Source organism: Strix uralensis, chromosome 1 (genome assembly GCF_047716275.1).
Source record: "Strix uralensis isolate ZFMK-TIS-50842 chromosome 1, bStrUra1, whole genome shotgun sequence".
Taxonomy (NCBI): Eukaryota; Metazoa; Chordata; class Aves; order Strigiformes; family Strigidae; genus Strix; species Strix uralensis.
In genome coordinates, this window is record NC_133972.1 from 48,832,671 (window position 1) to 48,854,136 (window position 21,466).

General features: G+C 41.1%; 1 protein-coding gene across 1 annotated transcript in view; it reads right to left on the reverse strand.

Annotated features, from left to right (window-relative positions):
- Positions 1–21,466, reverse strand: part of CUBN (cubilin) — a 148,444-nt gene that overhangs the window by 90,665 nt on the left and 36,313 nt on the right. The window contains exons 24-28 of the mRNA XM_074865188.1: positions 18,320–18,480; positions 17,626–17,807; positions 16,834–16,990; positions 14,162–14,349; positions 992–1,151 (exon numbers count right to left, since the gene is read on the reverse strand). Coding sequence (XP_074721289.1) covers positions 992–1,151; positions 14,162–14,349; positions 16,834–16,990; positions 17,626–17,807; positions 18,320–18,480 — 848 coding nt within the window. The remainder of the gene's footprint in view (positions 1–991; positions 1,152–14,161; positions 14,350–16,833; positions 16,991–17,625; positions 17,808–18,319; positions 18,481–21,466) is intronic.

Consider the following 21,466-nt stretch of genomic DNA (forward strand, 5'->3'; position numbering starts at 1 on the left):
CCTCCTTTGCCCAGAAATACTCCTTGACCCCCGCTGAATGCAAAATACCACTGTCTAGTCGACGAGAGCCCTCTGGGAGCCTGCAAACGCTAGCAGTCTGTGGTAGCGCAGAGGAGCTCCTATTCAAACAATGTATAGCATGCCATACACCTCAGCAACCCACAGTGGGGCCTCTGCAGCCGATTTCAGCTGCTTTACAATGCTGTCAAAGCTGAATGGTGTGAACTGATTAGACAGACAGGGCAACTGTGGCGATTTAATTATTTTCAAGGTTGGATCCTCTTTGATGGGATGTACAATCTTGTTACAGTCCAATATTGCTGTTAAGTAAGCAGAGTGAAAAAGTTGCGTTTGTAGCCTCACTTAATGAAGAAACTGCAAACCTTGTTTGCATAGTTTGCAGTTGTACAGTCATTACCAGATGTGTTCATAATTGGTGTACATGCTTGCTTATTTAATAAGGCCTGTGACTGTCTTCATGACATGCAAGAACGAGAGAAAAAACACCCAAAGCACAACCTGGCCAATGTTATTTCATGCAGAGAAGGTGGGCAGGGGGCAGCTGGAACTGAACATGATACCCAAGAAAACAGGCACCACTAAATAAAACAAGTCTATAGGAATGGGGAAAACTGAGGGCTGAGTGTTTCCCGTTAGAAAGCCCAAGTCACCCACAGTTTCCCTGTAATAGCATATATCTTCTGTTCAGTACAGAAATTCTCCAGATGCTCCTCATCCCTGTTCCTTCTCCTGCAAATGAAAGTGTATTTCACTAACAGCTCTCAGTCTCTGATCAGATGATCTTTGAAGGTGTGCATGTGAAGAAACATCCACTGGGAAAGTATTTCAAGAATTGTGAGGAAATGCAATATTTTTAGGGCTATAATGGGTTATTTCTACTTAGCTGACACAGGTGGCATAAGCTAGGACTCCATTACACACACAGGGAAGAAGGAAACATACGTTCCCAGAGGAAACCTGGCTAACTTACCATTAACATGCCACAGCATCTGGAATCCACTCCGAGGGTTCAGTCCATCAGAATAAAACACCACATGAAGGCTGGTCCCTGTAGTGCTCCCTGCCAGTGGAAGAGACTGTCCACAGAATGTGCCTATCAGGTTGGATTGTACGTCAGGTCCATCATAGAGCTGAAATGAAACAAAAAATATCCCAATGAGTAAAAAGCAGCTCCCCAAGTCTTAATGTTTGGTACAGGATGTCAAAAAAAAAGCAGTGAGTCTTCTCACACTGGCCACCTTTGCACAGCAATATGAGCTCTAGGGAGCATGGAAAGATTTGGATGAAATGATGAGCAAATATAGCTGCAATATGCCTTTAAACCTGGCTGCACACTGTGTACAGTAGGAAGGTTTTGCTGTTTCTGTTTTGGTGTGTATTGGGGGTTGCTGGGGAAGAAGATAAAGGGCAAATGGCAATGAACTGAAATAGAAAGAAAAAGGGGATGTCATGGGTCTGATTTAACCACGCATCTAACATGCTCAGTGCCTCCAAACCCCTTGGTGACAATTCTGTTTACATCTTTATTTCTTTAAGACTGCACTCAGGTGATCTCAGGACTGACAGAGCTTGTGATGGACAAAACCAAGCAGTCAGCACCACCAGGGCCTCCAAAGTAGTGAGGACAAACTGAAAACCAAAGGCAAAGTAAATCCTCAAAAACCACAAGACAAACTTCACATGTGTTTGTTTATTGTTTCATGATCTTATGCTAGTGTCCTCCTTTGGACAAGTGGACTGAGCCATGTTTTCTGAACTTTTGTACTTAAAACACTTCATATTTGATCTCCTAGTAATATTCTACGTGATCGTATTTTGACAGTCGGTGTGGTGGCAGATGTAGGCAGACTGAAAATCTTTCTGTTCCCCAAACACAGATGAGAAACACTCCATCCCATTCTTAAAACTCCACCACTAAAAAAACCCCAAATGCTAAGGAAATATTCCTGTATTTAAATCTTGACATCTGAAGTTAGTCATATACTACATTTAGATGAACACACTTGATACATGTTTTGATGGGGAGGTAGTGGATACTTAGAGCTTTTTAGCTTCTTTACATTAGTTGTCTCCAAACAGGTTTAAAGGGCCTTTCAAATTCTAGTTTTGTGACTTTTTTCAAATCCAGTAAATGACACTGAACATGCATTTATGTTCCTCACCCAATCCCAATGCTCAGTGTAATTTTCAGGGATGAAGAGTAATTTTTGCAAAGCTGGTAAAAATGAGACATTTTAGCTAAATTGCCTTTGACTTATGATATCAGATTGCCAGTTGTTGCCAAATTAGAAGTCACTTTATTATTTCTACTTTTGTTAGTATGATTCTTAAAGTTTAGAAAAACAGCAACCCTTGTGCTTTTTTATCACTTTGCCACAGTTCATCCGATTTTCTGTCTCACCGAGCATATCTTCCTAACACAACCCAACAAATTACTGGCACAGAAACCATGTCTGAACATTCTCATTGTGAATTTTTGGCATGCTTCCTTTCAGAATTTCAACAAAAACTTTTCTCTGTTCTGAAGCCATCACCGTAAAGTTCTCTCCATGCAAAGAATCAAATCTATGATCTCTAGAAAAATAGCCAAGGTTTATTTATTTTTGCTCTCCATTCAAATCTCTTTTCCAAATAGCTCTGATTCCACTAAGAATTCTCCTACACTCAACACCCACAGTATGGACGTATGATATTACAGCAAATATAGATTAACCATGCTAGCTACTAATTTTTGTACACATTTTCTAGCAGACTTACATCTGGGAATAAGTAATTAAATCCTCAGCTTTTCTGTTCAAGATGTTGGTCTTGCAGAACCTTCAGAAATCTTGTTGATTTAAGACATAGTAGGGGCCAAGAAATCTATTCAAATGGTTTCAAATCCTCAAGCAGACAGTCTAGTTTGAATGTCTTTTTTAATAAAAAATAAATTGGATGTAGTTCAGCCAGAAGTTAGGGGCAAATTGCAGGAATAATTCTATGGTAATATTCCATGGCTTATTTTATGGCTGGTTTTGGTTTTCAATCCTCTAATACAATTAAGGGCTCAGAGCATGAGAAGTGTATTGGAGTCTGATAACTATCATTCCATTTGGTATGATTTCTCTAGGTGAAATCAGAAAAGCTTGAAAGTTTCTAATTGCAGACCCATTGCTGGTAGTTCTCGCAAAGCCTTGATCAGACATGTTTGATAATTAGATATGAAATTGTCATAAATATTAGACATTAAAAAGTTGAACATCCATTTGTATTCTTTCCAAATGTAAAGCTTGAAGGACTGCCTGACAGACAGATGAGCTGTCCCATGCCCAGCATTACAGTTATAACCTTCCTCCAAGCTAGGCTGAGAGCTTTACGCATTCTTTTATGGCTTAAGTTCAGCAAAATGAAATAAAGTCAGACTCAATTAGATTTTTTAATAGTACTACTTCCTTTGACAGCTTTGCGGTATATACTACTCATATTTCTGTGGCTTCAAGCCATGGAAATCTTACACCAGACAAATATGAATGGTGAAGAGTGAATCAATGTGGAGATCATGAATCTGTGCTCTGAATAGAAGCAAAAACTGTGTTAAAATACATATTCAATGATTAGCCGTTAGCTTTAGTGATTACAAATGAAAAACCATTCTAAAGAACTATGGACTAAATCATACCCAGAAACTTTCAAATCCAAACAGAAAAACAACCTTCATGAGTCTCCTGCAACTTTGATTCATGCAGGGAGTGTTACTTTTATAAGGCAGCAAATGTCACATTTCTATGTAATTTCCCCTGAAAACAGTCGTTCAGTTTTTCAAGACACAAAGAATGGTTACTATGGCAATCCCTTCATGCCGTGCTGCCCCGTGGGTCTGGGTTCAGAGCAGAGTTTCACAGGAAATTCGAGTGCCTGGCCAGCTGTAACTCATTGAGAGAGGCAGAACCACAACTGCTAGAATTACAGTGGGGTTTTTCAAGCTGTCTTTCATTTCTAAGTGAGGGAACAGCTGTGTGTTTTCACAGGGCATTTTGAACTTCTCAAACCACGTTTTGCTCTCACACAAATACGGGCAAGTGAAACTGAAGCTGAACGAAGATCTCATGAGCCACAATTTCTCTTCTGATCTGGGAGATAGTGTTTCTCGCCTAAGGGCCTGCTTTGTCAGCTGTGCTATCCTAAACTGCTGCAAATTGAAGGAAGCTTCTTCCCCAGGCTCTATGAGGCAAGGTACCCCCTTGGACTATACATGACAAGTGAATTTTGGGGCAATTTCTTTAGCCACTCTGGTACAGTACTGACTCTAGGAACTAGGGATTGGGCTGCCTTCCAGCAACATATTGGGAACAAAGCCCTTGCTCCCTTTCTGTATAGATATTTGTTTCATAATTTATTTATTTGTCCAGACCTCTTAGCCTCCATCAGAAAATCCAAGGGCTTTGTAATGATTTTGGCAGAAAGTCCAACAGGCAAAATAAGCAAGCAGCTGCAGCACATGTTCAGATCCCTAGTCTCCCCTCTTTAACCAAAGCAATTGCTCAGCAGCACCCAGAGCGCTCCATTCCATCAGCGTGCACCCCAGCACAGCCCAGGCAGGGATGCAGTACATTCAGATGAAGTACTAGGCATGGGCTCAATAACTGTTATGAGAAACTCCTTATCAAGCTGCCTAGAAGCAAGTTAGGCTGACACAGAAGTAAAAAGGGGAGGTACTAGCTCTCTAAGGGATAAATCAAGCTGTAGGACTGCCCTGCAGTGAAGTGGCAGCTGAAAACCATCTGCTGCACACTGGAATGGGGCTGGGACAGCAGGGCTAGCCAAGGCTGAAGGAAGGGATCGGCTTGGGTAGCTCTTCCAAGGGAGGAATCATGGTCACCAGTGTTACATTTTGGCTTTTCTGACTCTTCAGCCTGGAAATATGTCACTGATGCTCTGGAGGCCACAACTGTCACCTCTCTTTGGAGGAGCAAAGCAAAGCGACCTGTGTCACAGAGAAGCTCATTGCCAGAACTGGAGCAACAGCTCAAGGACTGAGCTGACTGGAAAATGGAATTTCTGCTGCATGGAAAGAAATAAAGATCTCAAACAAATGGGAGGAAAGAAACTTTGAACGTGTTCCATTTGGGCATACTCAAAGCAGCGACATTTTTCTAGCTGAGTGCCTTGTCAAGCTTATTCCTTCTTGCAAAGTGAGACTGGCAGGAGCCTTCCCAGACAGGTAGTGGGACTCCATCTGTTCAGTCTTCCCGGCAGAAAACTGATTTTTTTGTTAGGGCAAAATTTCAGTTTTCTTTTGGAGAACTTTATTTCTGTGAAAAGGCACATTTTTTCATCAGGAAAATCATTATAAAGGAAAACCCCCAGTCTAACCTATCCTTACATAATTAGTTAAGCATAACACATAGTCTCAATCCAGAGATGATGGAGTCTTCAAAGATGAACTTTCAGTTTCATATGAGGGGAAAATCCATCCTATGAATACTGATAGTTCTCACATTATTGTACTGTAAATAATTCTATTATCAGATGTCATTAATTCGTTATATAATTATGAGTAATTATATCAATAATTGTCTCAAATTGAGTCTTGAAACAAATTGTTTGCAGTCCAAAAGCCTTTTCACGGGGACCAGCAGCAACAGCACTGGGCTGTATTTACAGAACTCAGGAAAGGAGGTTGTACCTGGATCAGACCAGCGTAGCTGTGAGTGTCCCACCCATTGCTGGAGCTTCTAGGACATCCTCAAAGAACTATTCTGACACACAGAAGTATCCCTTTCCTCTTAGAAGTGGGAAACCTGATACAGGATTGTTGTGACGGATCTAAACATTAGAGGCAGTGATTAGAGGTATCTGAGCAGCTCTTCCTGAATGAATCAGTTTTTGGACAGGAAATTTTCACAGCATCTCAACAAATATGTTACCAGAAAAGAAAAATGAAGCAAAAACCAGACAATAACATCAGCAAAAACATCATCCAAGTAACAGAATGCACTCCAAAGTGAGATCACCATTAAGTGTTAAACCAAGAATTAACACAAATAAAAATAATCCATTTCCAAGCAACACATTTCCTTCTAGAACTAGAGTAAAAGCTTAAGAACCTGCAGGTCTGTCAGCCAGACAAAAAAAACCCAAACTAAAGCTCTAGGATGAGGCACATTGCTCTAGCTTAGCACCACGGCAACATAGTTTTCATAGAAACAAAGGCAGCTTAAGACTTTGAGCGACTTACTGTGTGGAGCCTTGTTATTTCTGCACAAACCAGAGAACAAAATAAGGTTATGTTTGTGCTTGCATGATGAGAAGTATTTGCAATTGCCACTAGAAAGAAGCCCTCCTTAAGAACTCATTCTAATTAGGATTATTTATATATGTTTATGCCCTAGATGACCTTTGATAAAATTCCTTGCTCTGACCACTGTAGGCAACTTTCTTGTCTCCACACAATAACACACTTTCACTAATTAATTTTATTCCATAGTACAATGGAGTTTGACATCGTGCATCACTAGACATATAGACACACTGGTTAATCTCACTGGGATTTATCTAACATATGGAAATGTATAAATGTCTCATTTTTTAATAGTAAGGGTTGTATCTGAGTCTATGTTTTGTCTTGTAACCTGAGCCTGAAATACTCAGAGCTCTTTGAAAGTTTCAAGCAAATTTAAATTCCACATTGGATGGCAGTGATACTTTTTTAAAAGAATTTTTCATCTCTTACATTACCACTTACTACCTTCTCAAAGAAAATAAGAATTTATAACTACGGGCAAATCTTCTCATTCCTGTCTTTCTAGGAAAGATTTATTTCTGCAAATGATATAAAAATATTAATTTTCTTTAGCAAGGCTCTGGATTTATTATAAGAATGTAAGAAATGCAGGGTATGTTTTTGAATGAAATTTTAAAATTGTTTTAGATACAGGAGTTGGAAACAAATGCTGTTTAAGAAAGCAATGCCTAGGAGACATCCACCTAGTCAGTCAACCCCAAGACATGCACTCAAAACCTTATTTGTTCAGTATGATATTTTAGATCCTCAAGCCTGTACTAGGAGAGCACCTCCACCTAATCACCATGCTGTCTGGATGGAAAAAGTCTCAGCCACCTGCAATGGGGAGTTCTGGAGCCTCACCCATGCACACTGGATGGAGCAGGCTGAGCTGAAAGCAAGGCAGTCCAGTGCAGGAGTCCGTGTGAAAAGCCTGCCTTTCTGCTAACCACTGTGGGTGCTTTGACCTCAAATCACAGCTCCGTTGCCCAGAGCAAACCCAGGCTGCCCCCGTGTCCTGTTTCTGACCCAGTGCCTCTCCCTGAGGTACAGGCAGAGGTTTGCTGTCAAGGCCAGCATTCAAATGTGTCCCTGAAGTGTCTCTCCTGCCCTTGCTGACCATGGGGCTGCTTGGGGATCCACGCCCTTGTGGCAGTGGGATCACACGTGCCCAGTCACAAGGCTGTGGCTATTTTGGTAGAGGTCCCGCTTTCCTCAATGCCTCAGAAACTGAGACAGTTCCTCTCAGTGAGAATCCACTCATGGTGGAGGGAGCAGGACTGCTTTTGAGCTTAGGACAATAATATTTCCAAAGTTATTCTTCAGCTGAAAGCTGCTACTGTGGGAAAAGCTCCTTACAAAGAGACAGGGCTGTGCTTAGGGACACAGCAATCGGCGGGGTGGGGGGGGGGGGGGGGGGGTGGGTGGGATGGAGAAGGTGCACCTGCTCTGAAAAGCCCAGGGGCTTCTGAGCAGTTTGTAGTGCTGCTGACTTGCGTGCAGGGCTGAGTGCTGTTCCTCTCACGTGCTTTGACAGCCCAGATGAACTGAACTGCCAGTGCAAGCAACATCATACTATCAGAGTCCAGACAGGGCAGGATCCTCTCTGGGAATCCCCCATTTGAGAAAATTTGCATCATGAATAACTATGGCAACTAAGGAGAGCTGCAGCTTGGTCTCAGCAAATGAAGATGAGAGAAAAGGGAAATATTCCTGCCTCTTAGGCTTTCAGGAAAGCAAAACTGCCTGTTTATAGGAACAATGGGGAGGGGAGAGACAAGACCTTCCTCAAAGTCCAGTGTGGTTTCCTCTGAGTTTTTGGGGGACTTCCCTTTAATGAGGGGAAGCCTTGACCAATTCAGATGGGGTTTCTCCAGCTGCCATGTAATTTCGTATTGTGATGCCTGTGCTGAGTGGGATAAGCCGCTTCATTGCACAGACAGTATCACAGATGCTGGCCAGGCTTTCCAGCAAAATTTGGAATACAGAAGAACAGAGGAGAGAAGATTCCAGCTGCAACTAGATGAGTCTCAAATGCCCTTTCCCCAACAAGGGGCATGCACACTACCATCAGATGGTGGTATTTCACAGTCACTTCATTGTACAGTGCTTTTTCCTGAAGGTACAGGCAAAGTCACATTGCTCTGAGCTGGCAGGGTGTGGAAAACGCTGAGTCCATGAAGGTCTGACTCATTTTGTGAGTCCAAGAGCAGAATTCGTGCTGGCTTCACTCGTGTTTCTTGTCATCTGAGGTTTCTGTAGGCACCATGCAATCCTTTCATCACTGACTAATTTAGCTGTCTTGAGGGGTGAGGGGGTTTGTGTGCATTTGTACGTCTGCTTCTAAGTAACCTTTCAAACAGAAAAGCCAAAGTGTACTTCGGTTCTGGTAATGCAGGCAATTGGGAAAACAAAAATCTGAGTCCTGAGCCAGTCTTGTCTAGGGCGGGCAGCTTGTTGGCCTAACACTCTACTTCTGAGTATCCAGATCTCTCAATGGAAATCAGTGCAAGGGCTAAGATTTCCTTGTATATCAATGGTGAGGCCTGCCACAGAAACCCAAGGAGAATTGTCGCTTTTATCCTTACAGTCTCACACTGAAGGACTTTTTGTGGAGGCCCATAAACCCCTGAAGGAATTCAGGGATGGGCTGGCATGCTGCCAGCTTGCATGGTAATAAGTTAATGGATACCACTGCAGTCTGGCCGGCAGGCTGTAATTTGATGTCTGTGTGCAGAACCTGGATGGGTATATTTAATATATCATCTGCTTCCCCAGGGTGATGTACTACCAGTGACATTTTATAAATCAATGCATGGCCATAAGCAAAGCCATTCTCTGTGCTTGGAGAATTCCTGCAGCACTTAAAAAGGCACACTCATAAATAAATGTAATAATGTTAATCTCCTAATATGGTTTAAGCATATTTACTAATTACAAGTACAGAAGGGAGTAAAACTAGAAACAGGGTAAGCTTTCTTTTGTTCCCTATAATAAGCTAATAAAAAAAGAGGATGACCAGCTGAGTGCAAGCGACAATTATCTAATGCAGTATTCCCAGATGGAGTAAAAGGATATTATGGCACATCCCTGGAATGCTACTGTGGTTTAAAAAAGAAAAAAAAAGGACATATCCTGTTACCACCAGAAGGAAATGAAACAGTTTTCAGAAGCAGATGCCACATTAATTACTGTACTCATTTGATAATATTCCACGTATAAGGGTGCAATAGTATTTTAACCCCTGTGAGCCTAATTGCTGAAAGAGTCTGGACTGCTTAAGTGCACTGGCAGTAAGCAAGCAAGGAAGTGCTTTATTCCAAAGAGGAACTCTGTTCTGCCCTGCAGCAGAAGGACGGCTACTGTTGTTATCAGGCCATAAGTTGTTCTTTTGCATTAAGCCAATGAAAATTCGATCCTTGCTGCTAGACTAACATGCTGCGCAAACCAAAGGGGTGAGACTCAAACAGAGAGAACTGAAACTTGTCTTGCTTTGTGACACAATTTTACTATCTGCTTATCAGGCTGGTGGCATCTTGCAAAAGGCTAGGCAAGGTCTTCCCTGTACCTATTAAAAGCAGATGCTAAACAGACTGGACTTCAAGGGATGATTGTACTTTCTGAGCAGAAGAACATAGAGGGAGATTGTCACTGAAGGACTGAAAGATTAGTGTTTTTCAAATTGTACTTTTCTGGGATAAGAAAGGAGTACATTTCAGTCCTACTGCAAGACTTAGATCTTCAGGACAATAACATGACATTCTCCTTACTTATAAAATAGCTTTGCTTCTGTGGACGTTATGTTCTGTCATGCTCAATAAGAAGGTAATTCATCATTAAAGATGGGGAGTTAAATATATGCTTGTTCAGCTAATAACCTGGTGAATGTAGAGGAAGGAATGACATTTCTATGTCATTGTCTGCAATATCTCACTGGCTACAGCCTGATGACTCCTCTAGAAAAACTAATGTTAGGTTATTAAGCCAAGCCACAGCATGCAGTATAATTTAAAGACCATCCAATCTAATTACAGTTAATGCAGCACCACTAGGAAACAGTCTGCTATTTGGTATGCCTTGTACCATATTATTGCCACTTCTATACATGTCTTTATCAGAAGCAATTCATCTCATATCCAAAATGTCACACATCATGTGAGCATTACTATCAATGAGCCAACATCCTCTGACAGGCCATGGAACACTGCACGCTGCTCATTTCTTGAGAAAGTGCTCATATGAGATTCATGCTAGAGACTGACATTATAAAAAACTGCAGTTTTGCCTCCCTCACACAGTGCCCCTTCTCAATTTCTGGGACCTACACACAGAGGCAGAAAATTTCCACCAAGTCAGAACAGGGCTTTTTCCTTCCTACCTGACACAGATATAAAGTTGTGCATGCTGAAGTGGTGGAGCTGCAGGCCCTGCCCAGGCCAGACCAAGTCAGAGTCACTCAAGGTTCCCGGCAGAGGGGGAATGCTGCTCACCATGAGTAACACCAGCCAGCTGCTGCAAACGGCAGTCTGGCTCACAAGAAGCATCCCATGATCAAAGGAGAAAAGGAAATAGGTAATGCAATACATGGCTGACTTCTCATCGTACGGCTGTGACTGCATTTCAGTCTGGGACAGCCACACTCTGTACTTGCACTTACTTGTACTCTTTGGATATCTGACTATCTTTTTCCTTGTCTGGTATTTGAAACAGTTATTTGCTCTAAGTGATGATAATCTTTGGTAGCTGACAACCACTAGGAATACCTCTGTGTAGAAACTTTTGGTTTTGTCATTATTCTACATATTTAATTTCTGACTCATATGTAGACTAAGCCAGGGAGCAAATAGCAAATTGATATATTCTGTGTATATCAGACTGGATTAATCATAAGGCAAAGTGCTCTTGTATACTACATGTGGGTTTGGGTCAGAAGTGTAAGCCCTAATTAAAACGAAGGCAAAGAACAGGCCTTTTCCTGTATGGAGACTGGGACAAAACCCATAGTGTCCAGTGGGACAGGTCCAGCAGTACTCAGGAACGTAGTTTGCCCAGTCTAGCTGTCCCCACCCCACCTAGCATCATGGTTTTCTCCTTCAGAATTCAGAAAGATTTCAAAAAAATCAGAGCCCTAGTTTGAGAAATTTGCGATGTCATGAAAATATGTCCACATGGATTGAATCTGTTTCTCCCACTGACTTTTAAAAGCAGCTCTGCTACTCTCTTTTTTTTGTTTGTTTGTTTTTGTTTTTTTGCAACTGCCACTTCTTGATTGTACTCTGCTCAGACAGGTCAACTCTTTGCCCTAACACCTCTGCAACATTTAATCTTGTCCTTCTCCATCACCTATTACTTTACTCCCTCTACCACCACAACTGTGATCATCACCTAATCTAACCTAACAGCTAACTCTTCTCCTTCCCATCCCCAGCCTCCCAGCAAGTAGCAGCAAATGTTTCACTAAGCCTGCTAGCTGCTACGGAGCACCAGGCTGTTACTGTCAGGGCTGCCACGGAGTTAAGAAGACAAGTAGGGTGTGGCTGCCTGCTGCAAGGGGCTGAGGTGGGAGAGCTGCTGCCACCAAACCCAAAAGGAGATAGGAAAAGGAGCACCTAAAAGCTCTTGGGGAAAAAGAGCACCTGATCATCACCAGCAGCCACTCCAGTTTGTGAGTGCAGCTACATACAAACTGTCTGAGCAGCAGCTTCCCATTTCCTCCAAGAAAATGGTGAAGGGCTCTGGCACGTGGTACACACACCACCCACTTGGACTACAGTGAACAGGATTATACCTCTATTTTCCCAGTGTTTATACTCAGCCAGGGCATCAGAGCTTTCCTCTTTTAGGCCTCTTTGCAATAAAAGAACCTCAAAACTAGCATGTGGCAGAAAAGTAATTTATCTTAGCTGAACAGCTATGAGTCGGGGGTTTTTTTATTAACCTTTTTTCCAGTTTGCAGTGGCGTCAGACTCCACATGAATTTCAGACAAAAAAGTCCCAAATATCTGCAGTCTACTTAGAAAGTGAACTGCACACTTGTTCCAGATGATTCCCCCTTTCCCCTACACCACAGAGCACTCACAGCCTTGCCAACATGCTCCCCTTTCGCAAGACGCAGGGTGGGAGCAAACACTATTCAGTTCCCTGGCTGGTTCAACCTTGTTCCCTTTTTTACACTATGGCACATATCTGTGCACCATGCAACAACCAAATGAGAACATCTTTTCCAAGTGATATTTCTTAATGGCATTTGGAGAAAGATTTGCAAGTAATGTCACTGGAATTGCAAATTAAAGCCTCTTTAACACACTCCCCATGACTCTGTTTTTCCCTTGCATTTACCTCTTTATATGTCTTTCAGTCTGTATTTTCTTTGATTGGAAGCACTGAAAAATTGTTAAAACAAAAAGTGCAAGTACTTTTCTACTCCCTGTCTCCTCACTCTCTCTGATATATTTCTGTTCTTTTAAATGCTTTGGATCAGGTCCTTGCCTCTGGCACTATTCCTCCAGCCTTGACTTATGTCTAGAATAGCGTCTTCTGGCAAGTCTCTTGCTCCTCACTGGCTGGCTACTGTGTGCACGGCTCCTGCTTTTCATGGATCAAGGGCTTAGGCATTTTGAGACTAGTACTGGCCTCTCCACTTGGCTCCAATGTTTCCTTTTCAGCCTCCTCACAAAAATGAACCAGGGTTTAATAGTTAGTTCTCAATACAGTGCTCCCTTGTTTATTTTCTTCACGTCTATTTTTTTTTCCATTCTTGACCACAAAAAGAAGAAAGCTGGAAGAACACCACTTTTGCCAGTTTATTACCAATTTTGAGCTGTGAAAGCTGGCATTGTAAGGAGGTAGAGGGAGCGAGGGAGGACATCTAGAGGGAACAGATTAGCCCATCACCAGGCCTGTTGCTGGACCTTCTGCAAGACCCCAGTGTAAGTAGTTATCCCCAGATATGTGGGCACTATTCCTTAGCCCTCTCCTTGGCTGTAAGTAGCCTTCCCTAACACTTCTCTAAATTTCAAATCCTCTTATGCAAAATGTAAGTAGAGCACATGGGCTACGTGCTGGCATCCTGTACAAGGGTGAGATCTGAAGGATGGATTAGTTCATCAAAACAGTGAAATTGTAGGCAGGAGATTATAATCCTCAATATAGCAGCAGTGATCATGGCTACACTCTACTTCCCGCAGTATGAAGTACAAAACTGGGAGGAAATATCTTTTCAGTTGGCCTAGAAATAAAATTTTTGAGGAAATTAAAATAAAGGGTACTTGGCTTTAGATTGACTGGATGGTTTTATTAGGCTAAAATTTCTCATTTTGTTTGTGAGTAAATTCAGTTCATTTCAGATCCTTTAAAGAAGCAGACTAATTATGAAAAGGAAAATATAAAAAGGAGTTACAACAACCCTCCCTTTAAAAATGTAGATGTAACACATTTTAAAGTTTTTGAACATTCCCCATTCCTCCGATAAAAACTAGATGAAGATAATTGGGCTAATTGCCATTTGCAATCAATTTACTAATCTCAAGATTTCTTCTTCTTTACATGAACCTGGAATCATGACATCTCACTTCACCCATAAAAGCCAGTGCATCTAATCTAAGGTGGTAGCTAGACTCTCTGTGGCAAATCTAGGCACCTGGAAAGTGATTCATCCTCCCCATTGCAGACACCTGTTTTAAGGTAGGATGAAGCACTCTCTGGCAAGGCTTCACTCCCTACTGATTCCAGAGGAAACAGGGACAAACTGTTTGGACTTAACCCTTGAGTTTTAGTGGCTAAATTTAGATAAATTTCCCCTTGGTCTTCTACATCCTTATTGTTTTTCTCTACTGTCTAAGACCTGATTTTTCTTGTTTCTAGAATCTGGGTACATACCTTCAAGAAGTCCCGGTCACAGTCTAATCCATCTTCTAAATTAAAGGCTGTGAAGCTGTAGTTGAGTGTGTTCCCCTTTGTAGTTTGGATAGTCCAGCTGCAGTGCTCATTTAATGGGTAATTATTTGGATAATTTAAACTTTCCAATATGCCATGGCTACGATTAACAGTCAGTACTTCTTGGCAAACTGAAAAAAAGGTGATAATAAATTATACTTGTGCAGTGCTTATTAACCCAGTATCTCAAAAAATTACTAATTGAAGTTACTGATAGCATTACAAGGTGAGAAATATTTTTATTCACAGATTAGAGAAGACTGTGACCCATTGAAGAACATATTGTATATGTTGCAAACAAAATCCAGACTTTCCAAACTTGAATCCTTCAGTTCTGTTATGTCCTTCTTTTCTGACACCTGCAGACTCATCAGTATATGTAGTACATATATTTTCTGGCAGTTTCTTTAACTCTAAATACATGGTTATTCCTGAAACATGTTTTCTTCTACTTATTTTTTTAAAACTAATAATAGAAATTTGCCCTGTCATTTGAAACAATTTGGGGAGGATGCTCGACAAAGATTGACTAATGGATTAAAGTGGTTTATTTCAGCAAACTAGAAAAAAATCATAATCTCTGGTACACTACTTGTATTGGATTTTCTAGCTTCAGGAACTGGAAGTGATTATGAAATTCTTTAAAAAGGAGCCATGATTTTCCTTGTGAGTCATCCAATAACAACCTAGCATAAGAACTGGACACTCACCTGAAATAATGAGAGCTTTTCTTGAAGTGCAGAGAAAATGAAAAAAAACCTAAACTAGATAAAGAGTGAAATTACAGTTATGACATTAGGTCAGCAAGTCTCATTTTCCTGTATCTACCTTTCACTAAAGACAGAAAATATCGATGTGGGCAATCCCTTGTCTGGAGACAGTATACAGACCAGTGTAATGCACAGAGAAGTGGGCAGGAGGTGGGGAGCAGGACAGGCTGTTTGCTTTATTGAGCAAATCTGCAGTGTTTGAACAGCAGAAATAGCTGAGATTCACTTGCAAAACTCTTCTATTGTCTGTCACTAGGGATAATACACCTACCTCCTGCAAATTTTTTTGATTCTTTTCAAATGATTTACAGAGCAGTAAGGTCTGTGTTTTTAGGACTTCAAAATACTCAGGATATAGCTGAAGGTCAGGGTCAGGTGGAGTGGAGCTTGTCTGCAAAGCTACATTGAAGCACACAACTCTTTGAAAGGACAGGATGAAGAGCACAAAATGGATTTTGAAGAACGCAACATAGGTAAAAGCTGCTACCCCCTGCCATCAGGATTTTATTAGAAACATATCAGACACAAAGGTTCCTTTGAATGTTAACTTCATACCATGTTTTCCTCTGCAATGTTTTCCAATTCATCATTACTTTTCTTTCAGGTACACGTAAATGCAGCTGGCATCTATGCATCCTTATTTTATACCGCTACTTCCTACATAATTTTAGGTTTTGGACAAGCCATTGAAAGCTGTCTCTGATGCATCTACAGGAATTAAATATGAATGTAAAATGTAAATCACATTATCTGATCACTCGGGTTCTACATCTGAGTGCTTTGAAAGTGCTCTTTCTGGTTAATTAATGAAAGGGGAACCCTTTTCTAATATATTGTCTTGACTTTGCAGTCTGAAATGTACATGGTAGATGAATCTGTGATATCTTTAAGGAGTATCTTTAAGGAATTTAAAGCGCTCCCTCACTCTTCTAATTATTGTATGTGTCATGTGTGGATGAATAGCTTTGTTTTTTCATAAACCATTTGCTAGGACAACTTAATGTCTATAAACTTACAGCAATCCCTATCACTTGGGCATGTCATATTTAGGCTATGCAAAGATGCTTGAAAAACATTTTGTATATGGTAAAATTTCATATCTTCCAATGTGCATTTAACCATATATGCTAGAGTGTATAAGGAGAAAAGTAAACACCAGGACAATATTCAAGGTTATGACTGGGAACAAAATAACATTAATTTGTCATGTATCTTCTTGGATTTTTTTCCAAATGTTATTATTCTGATACTTCTGGGGTAGAACTATTTTACACAAAAAAAAAAAAGTTTGCAAGAAAAATGTGACCCTTACTATAAGATATAAAAGATGAAACTTTTTGAAGCGTTCCAGGTAGGCTAAATGATCCTAACCACCCACAATGATCCAGCATGGTTGAAGGTAGCTCACTTATCCTTTGCCATCCTGCCTCACAAGCAGCTAGAAGAGCAGAGAAACTTGTTCTATCTGCCTTCTCTGTTAAAAAGTCAGGAGACTGGGTGAGCAGAAGAGCAAGAACAGTCCAATGTACCTTGTTAGGGACTTCCAGCACTTGTTATTTTGAATAAATCTGGAGTGGGAAGCACCGCTGGTGCAGGTAATAGAAGTAGAGCCACCTCACCAGCTTTCTTCTAGGGAGGAGATAATCTCCATCACGGGTAGATGGGCAGATAACTTTTAGTTCTCTGTGTTCTGTGACTGTGCACGCTAGAGAATCTGGGTCAATAATATGCTCTATACATTGTCCTCTGCTCATGAGTAGGTAAGATCATGGGCTGCAAGAAGCAGTTTCAGGAACAAGCTGAACTGTAGAAACATGTTCTTCTCATCTTCTTTTACTTACTTACCCTGTTTGTATTTGGCTAAAAAACCTTCACCTCGCAGACTGTTCCCTGTCCTTAGTTTTACATACACGCTGTCTCCAGTGGAATGGATGAGTTGTGGTATCTGATTCCCACAGAATTTACCTAGCTGTTTAGCATTACTGCTGTTGCCATCATATACCTTAAAAAAACAAACAAACAAAAATTTAATAAAGCTGATGGCATTACAAACCCAAGTAATTTCCCCATGACATATGTCTGCTTAGGGAATTATTACTGGGTATACAAAAGGTTAAGTTCTCTTTCTGCTCAGAGGAAGCCTGACAGGCATTTCAGAAACAAGCAAATCAGTGGAAAAACAGGAAACCAGTAACTGAATACTGGTGGGTTTTGAGTGGCTTACTTACCAAGAGGGGAAAACTATATTCCATTTCAACTCTATTAAAATTCAAATAATGTATGCAACAATTCAAATATGAAATCTGGGATTAACAATAAGGTTATTGACACTGTTGTGCCTTTTCCCTTGTAATTTATTAAGAGAGCATACAGAACACAGCAAATTTAAAAGATATAGACAGATTCTTGTTTCAGTGGCATAGACATAAATGCTTTTCCTACCAGTAGCTACACAGACACTGCTACCTTACCTCTCACTGCTCTGTGATATGAAAGTAGTATGTCAGCATGGAGATTTCCTGTTCTAGGTCTGTTCTCTTACAAACCTTTGAAGATCAAGGCCATGTGTTTTTCCCTGCTTGTGTACTCATCACACTCAGCTGCCTCCTACAGTGCAAAGTGTCACAGGGTACATACCGCAAGGTAATCAAAGTCGCACTTTGGTTGATACCCTACATGGAACTGTTCAAACTGTATTTCAAATGGGGTTCCTCGGTTTCCTCTGAGCAACCAGTAGCACTCTGAATTGTGGTAATATGGCATAGGGTAGTTGGGAGACATGAAGATACCAGAAGTTGTCATCAAAGTCCCACCACAACCTGAAAATGGCAAAGAAACCAACCCAAAATTTAACAGCTAGAAGAGTAGAGAATTAGACATGATGTGTGAGATTCACACTGCTGACCACCTTCACATGCCCTGATCTTCAGTGATGCCCCAAAAATCTGCATTTAGCCAACAGTATTGTAAGCAGAAGAGAGCCTATGGCACCTAGAAATATTAACTATTTAATTTGAATAGTGCTCCTGATAGACAGTTAATCTTCAAATAGAAACCTCTTCACTAAATTCTTGGTTACACCGAAGTTGATGCTACATTATATCTAGGGAATAGCATATCCTTCCCTATGGAGAAAAAGAAAGCCCAAGGATCAAGGAAGTTGTATTCTTGATCTTAACAACATGAATATATGTTGCTATATAATTAGCAGACAGATTTTAGAAGATGGGAAGCAGAAAAGATGTGGGGGAAAAGGTGAGAAATTAAATACAAATGAAAGATCAAAAATGAGATGTGTAAAATGGTTTCATACTTGATGTGGTCATTTTACCTGCTGATGTACCATCCCACTCTGCTGAAAATCCATTTCCTGTGCCATACACATCACTTACAAACTTTATCCACAGCTTGTTACCATGAGAGATTATAACAGGAGGCAGGTCTGTACCACAGTATTTTCCAAGAGGAGGAGAAGTTTCATAGCCTCCATTTCTAGAATGATAGAGAAGAAAAACTTTGGGTCAAAGAGCGAAACCATGAGAAATGTCAACAAATGAAAAATCTTGGGATTCTTTCAGGCCTGGGAAAGATGAATCCTGGCTCTTAACCTTTAGCAATACAGCTACCAAATACTGGAGGAGTACTGCTACTTGCAGTAAGAAGTCCTACCACAAGCACCTGCTTGCTGGATATGTCTACTCTCTCATCTCAGCAGCCTGTCCAGAGTCTGTCAGTACAATGACAGACTCAAGAAGTATCTCAAGTAGACTTGATGCTACAGAGGCAGGATATTCTCTGTATTCTACAAGGTGACAATCATTGGTGTAACCAAAGGTCATCTTCTAATTTGAATAAATAACAGTTTGCTTGCTTCTCATTGTTTAGCCTGGCACCAAACCAGATGAGCTGACCTATGAAAAAAAACATGTTTATTTGCCACCACACAAATAGGAACCCATTCCTCAGACCTGATCCATGTTTTGAAATATTTTCTTAGCCTTCAGAATTGTTTCTACAATCACTTATTTCCTATTTTTAAATTAAGCAATATTTCCAGTAATATTTTCTAATTTTGTAATCAGGATGCACATCTAATACTCTCTTTTGCAACCTGCGCATGTCTCATGGGAATAAAAAAAAGGTGACAACCTGCTTACCAATTGCTTTCTAACCTTATCTTTAAGCATTTTCATATTACAAATACCCTACAGGCATTAGGACAAAAATAAATACATTTATATCTATATATGGGTGTAATCTTGATATAATGCTTTTTAAGTGGACAATAATACTTTCAATTACATTTTTACAGGTTTATACCTGCTTTTGAGTGAAATTTCTACTTAGACCTTGCCACTATATTTTCTTGTCATCCTCACAGCTTAAACTGCTTTCCACTGTCTCAGACTACTGGCAGTTGAAGAACTGTGCCAGAGCTTCCCCTCACAGGCATCTCGGTCCTTGCAGTTGTGGTCAGATGAACAATTTTCTTAGTTGACTGATTGCAATTTATCAGAGGACACCTCAGGACAAGAAAACAGAGTGGCACCTCACCTAAGACTTATCTAGCTACCCCATTTAATGTTATCAGGTTTGATGAGACAATCTGAAATCCAGTTATGGCAGCAGAAATGTGCTGAGTTGCACTTAGCAACGTTCTGGCCATACCTTAAAACCTGTTTGATGCTGCTGAGCTCTTTGCAGTGACAACAGAGCTAGATTTATGCAATAAATGAATGTTTTCAGTTCTCAAGCTGAAAAAGTGAAAAAAAAGCCTCTTATAATTCAGATCTACCCCAAATTAAGGTGTTAACTCTTAGATTAAATTTAATCTCAGATTGTTGTTTTAAAATGAAAAAATGAAATACTTAGAAAATATTGAAAAAGCCTTTCAGTTTTTCATAACTTTCTCCAGTTTGTATATACAGCTGAAAACAACCAGCTAATTCAGCAGAAATTCAGAATCTCAATACTTCAACTTCACCAAGCAGCTTTTTGTTTGGTTCTAAAAAATAAGACGCTACTTACCAAGGAATAACCCATAAAGAATATTTGGTATAATGTTCAGAATGAGTTCTATCATGGTGCTCACTGAGGTCATGGAAACTCATGGCATGCTCAGAGTGAAAAAAATACACTGGTATTCTGGAGACATGGTTCATCTAGAGAGCTGGCTCATGAGAAGAAGAATGGGTGCACTGACACTGCAGTGCAAATCCCATACAGCAACACAGCAGAAAGGACGTGTACTTGGCACAGATGTGTAGTAAGCATGCAGCTAACCTTTCTGCAAATACTACTTTCTTCTACTTGCCTCTGTTCTGTAAAATTTACTAGAAATCTCCATGCTAATATCCTAAGTTTAATGGTGATGCCAGTATATGTTCCTAGTGCTACATCACAGAATAACTGCTGTTTAAAGACAATAAACGTAAAACAGAATGTAGAATCATAGAATGGTTTGGGTTGGAAGGGACCTTTAAAGGTCATCTAGTTCACCCCCCTCCCCCCACAATAAGCAGGGACACCTTCAACTAGACCAGGTTGCTCAAAGCCCCGTCCAACCTGACCTTGAATGTTTCCAGGGATGGGGCATCTACCACCTCTCTGGGAAACCTGTTCCGGTGTCTCACCACCCTCACAGCAAAGAATTCCTTATATCTAGTCTAAATCTACCTTTTTTTAGTTTAAAACCATTACTCCTTGTCCTATCACAACAGGCCCTGATAAAAGTTTGTCCCCATCTTTCTTATAAGCCCCCTTTAAGTACTGGAAGGTCACTATAAGGTCTCCCTGGAACTTTCTCTTCTCCAGGCTGAACAACCACAACTGTCTCAGCCTGTCCTCACAGGGCAGGTGCTCCAGCCCCTGACTGTCTTCGTGGCCTCCTCTGGACCCGCTCAAGTAGGTCCATGTTCTTCTTATGTTGGGGGCCCCAGAGCTGGACACAGCACTCCAGGTGGGGTCTCACCAGAGTGGAGTAGAGGGGGAGAATCCCCTCTCTCAACCTGCTGGCCACACTTTTCTTCATGCAGCCCAGGATACAGTTGGCTTCCTGGGCTGCGAGTGCACATTGCTGGCTCATGCCCAGCTTTTCATCCACCAGCACCCGCAAGTCCTTTTCCACAGGGCTGCTCTCAATCCCTTCATCCCCCAGCCTGTATCAATACTGGAGGTTGCCCCAACCCATGCGCAGGACCTTGCACTTGCCCTTGTTGAACCTCAGGTGGTTCACATGGGCTCACTTCTCAAGCTCATCCAGGTCCCTCTGGATGGCATCCCATCCCTCAGGTGTGTCAACTGCACCACTCAGCTTGGTGTCATCTGCAAACTTGCTGAGGGTGCACTCCGTCCCACCGTCTGTGTCATTGATGAAGATATTAGACAGCACTGGTCCCAGTACGGACCCCTGAGGGACACCACTCATCACTGATCTCCATCTGGACATTGAGCCATTAACATCTACCTTCTGGATGTG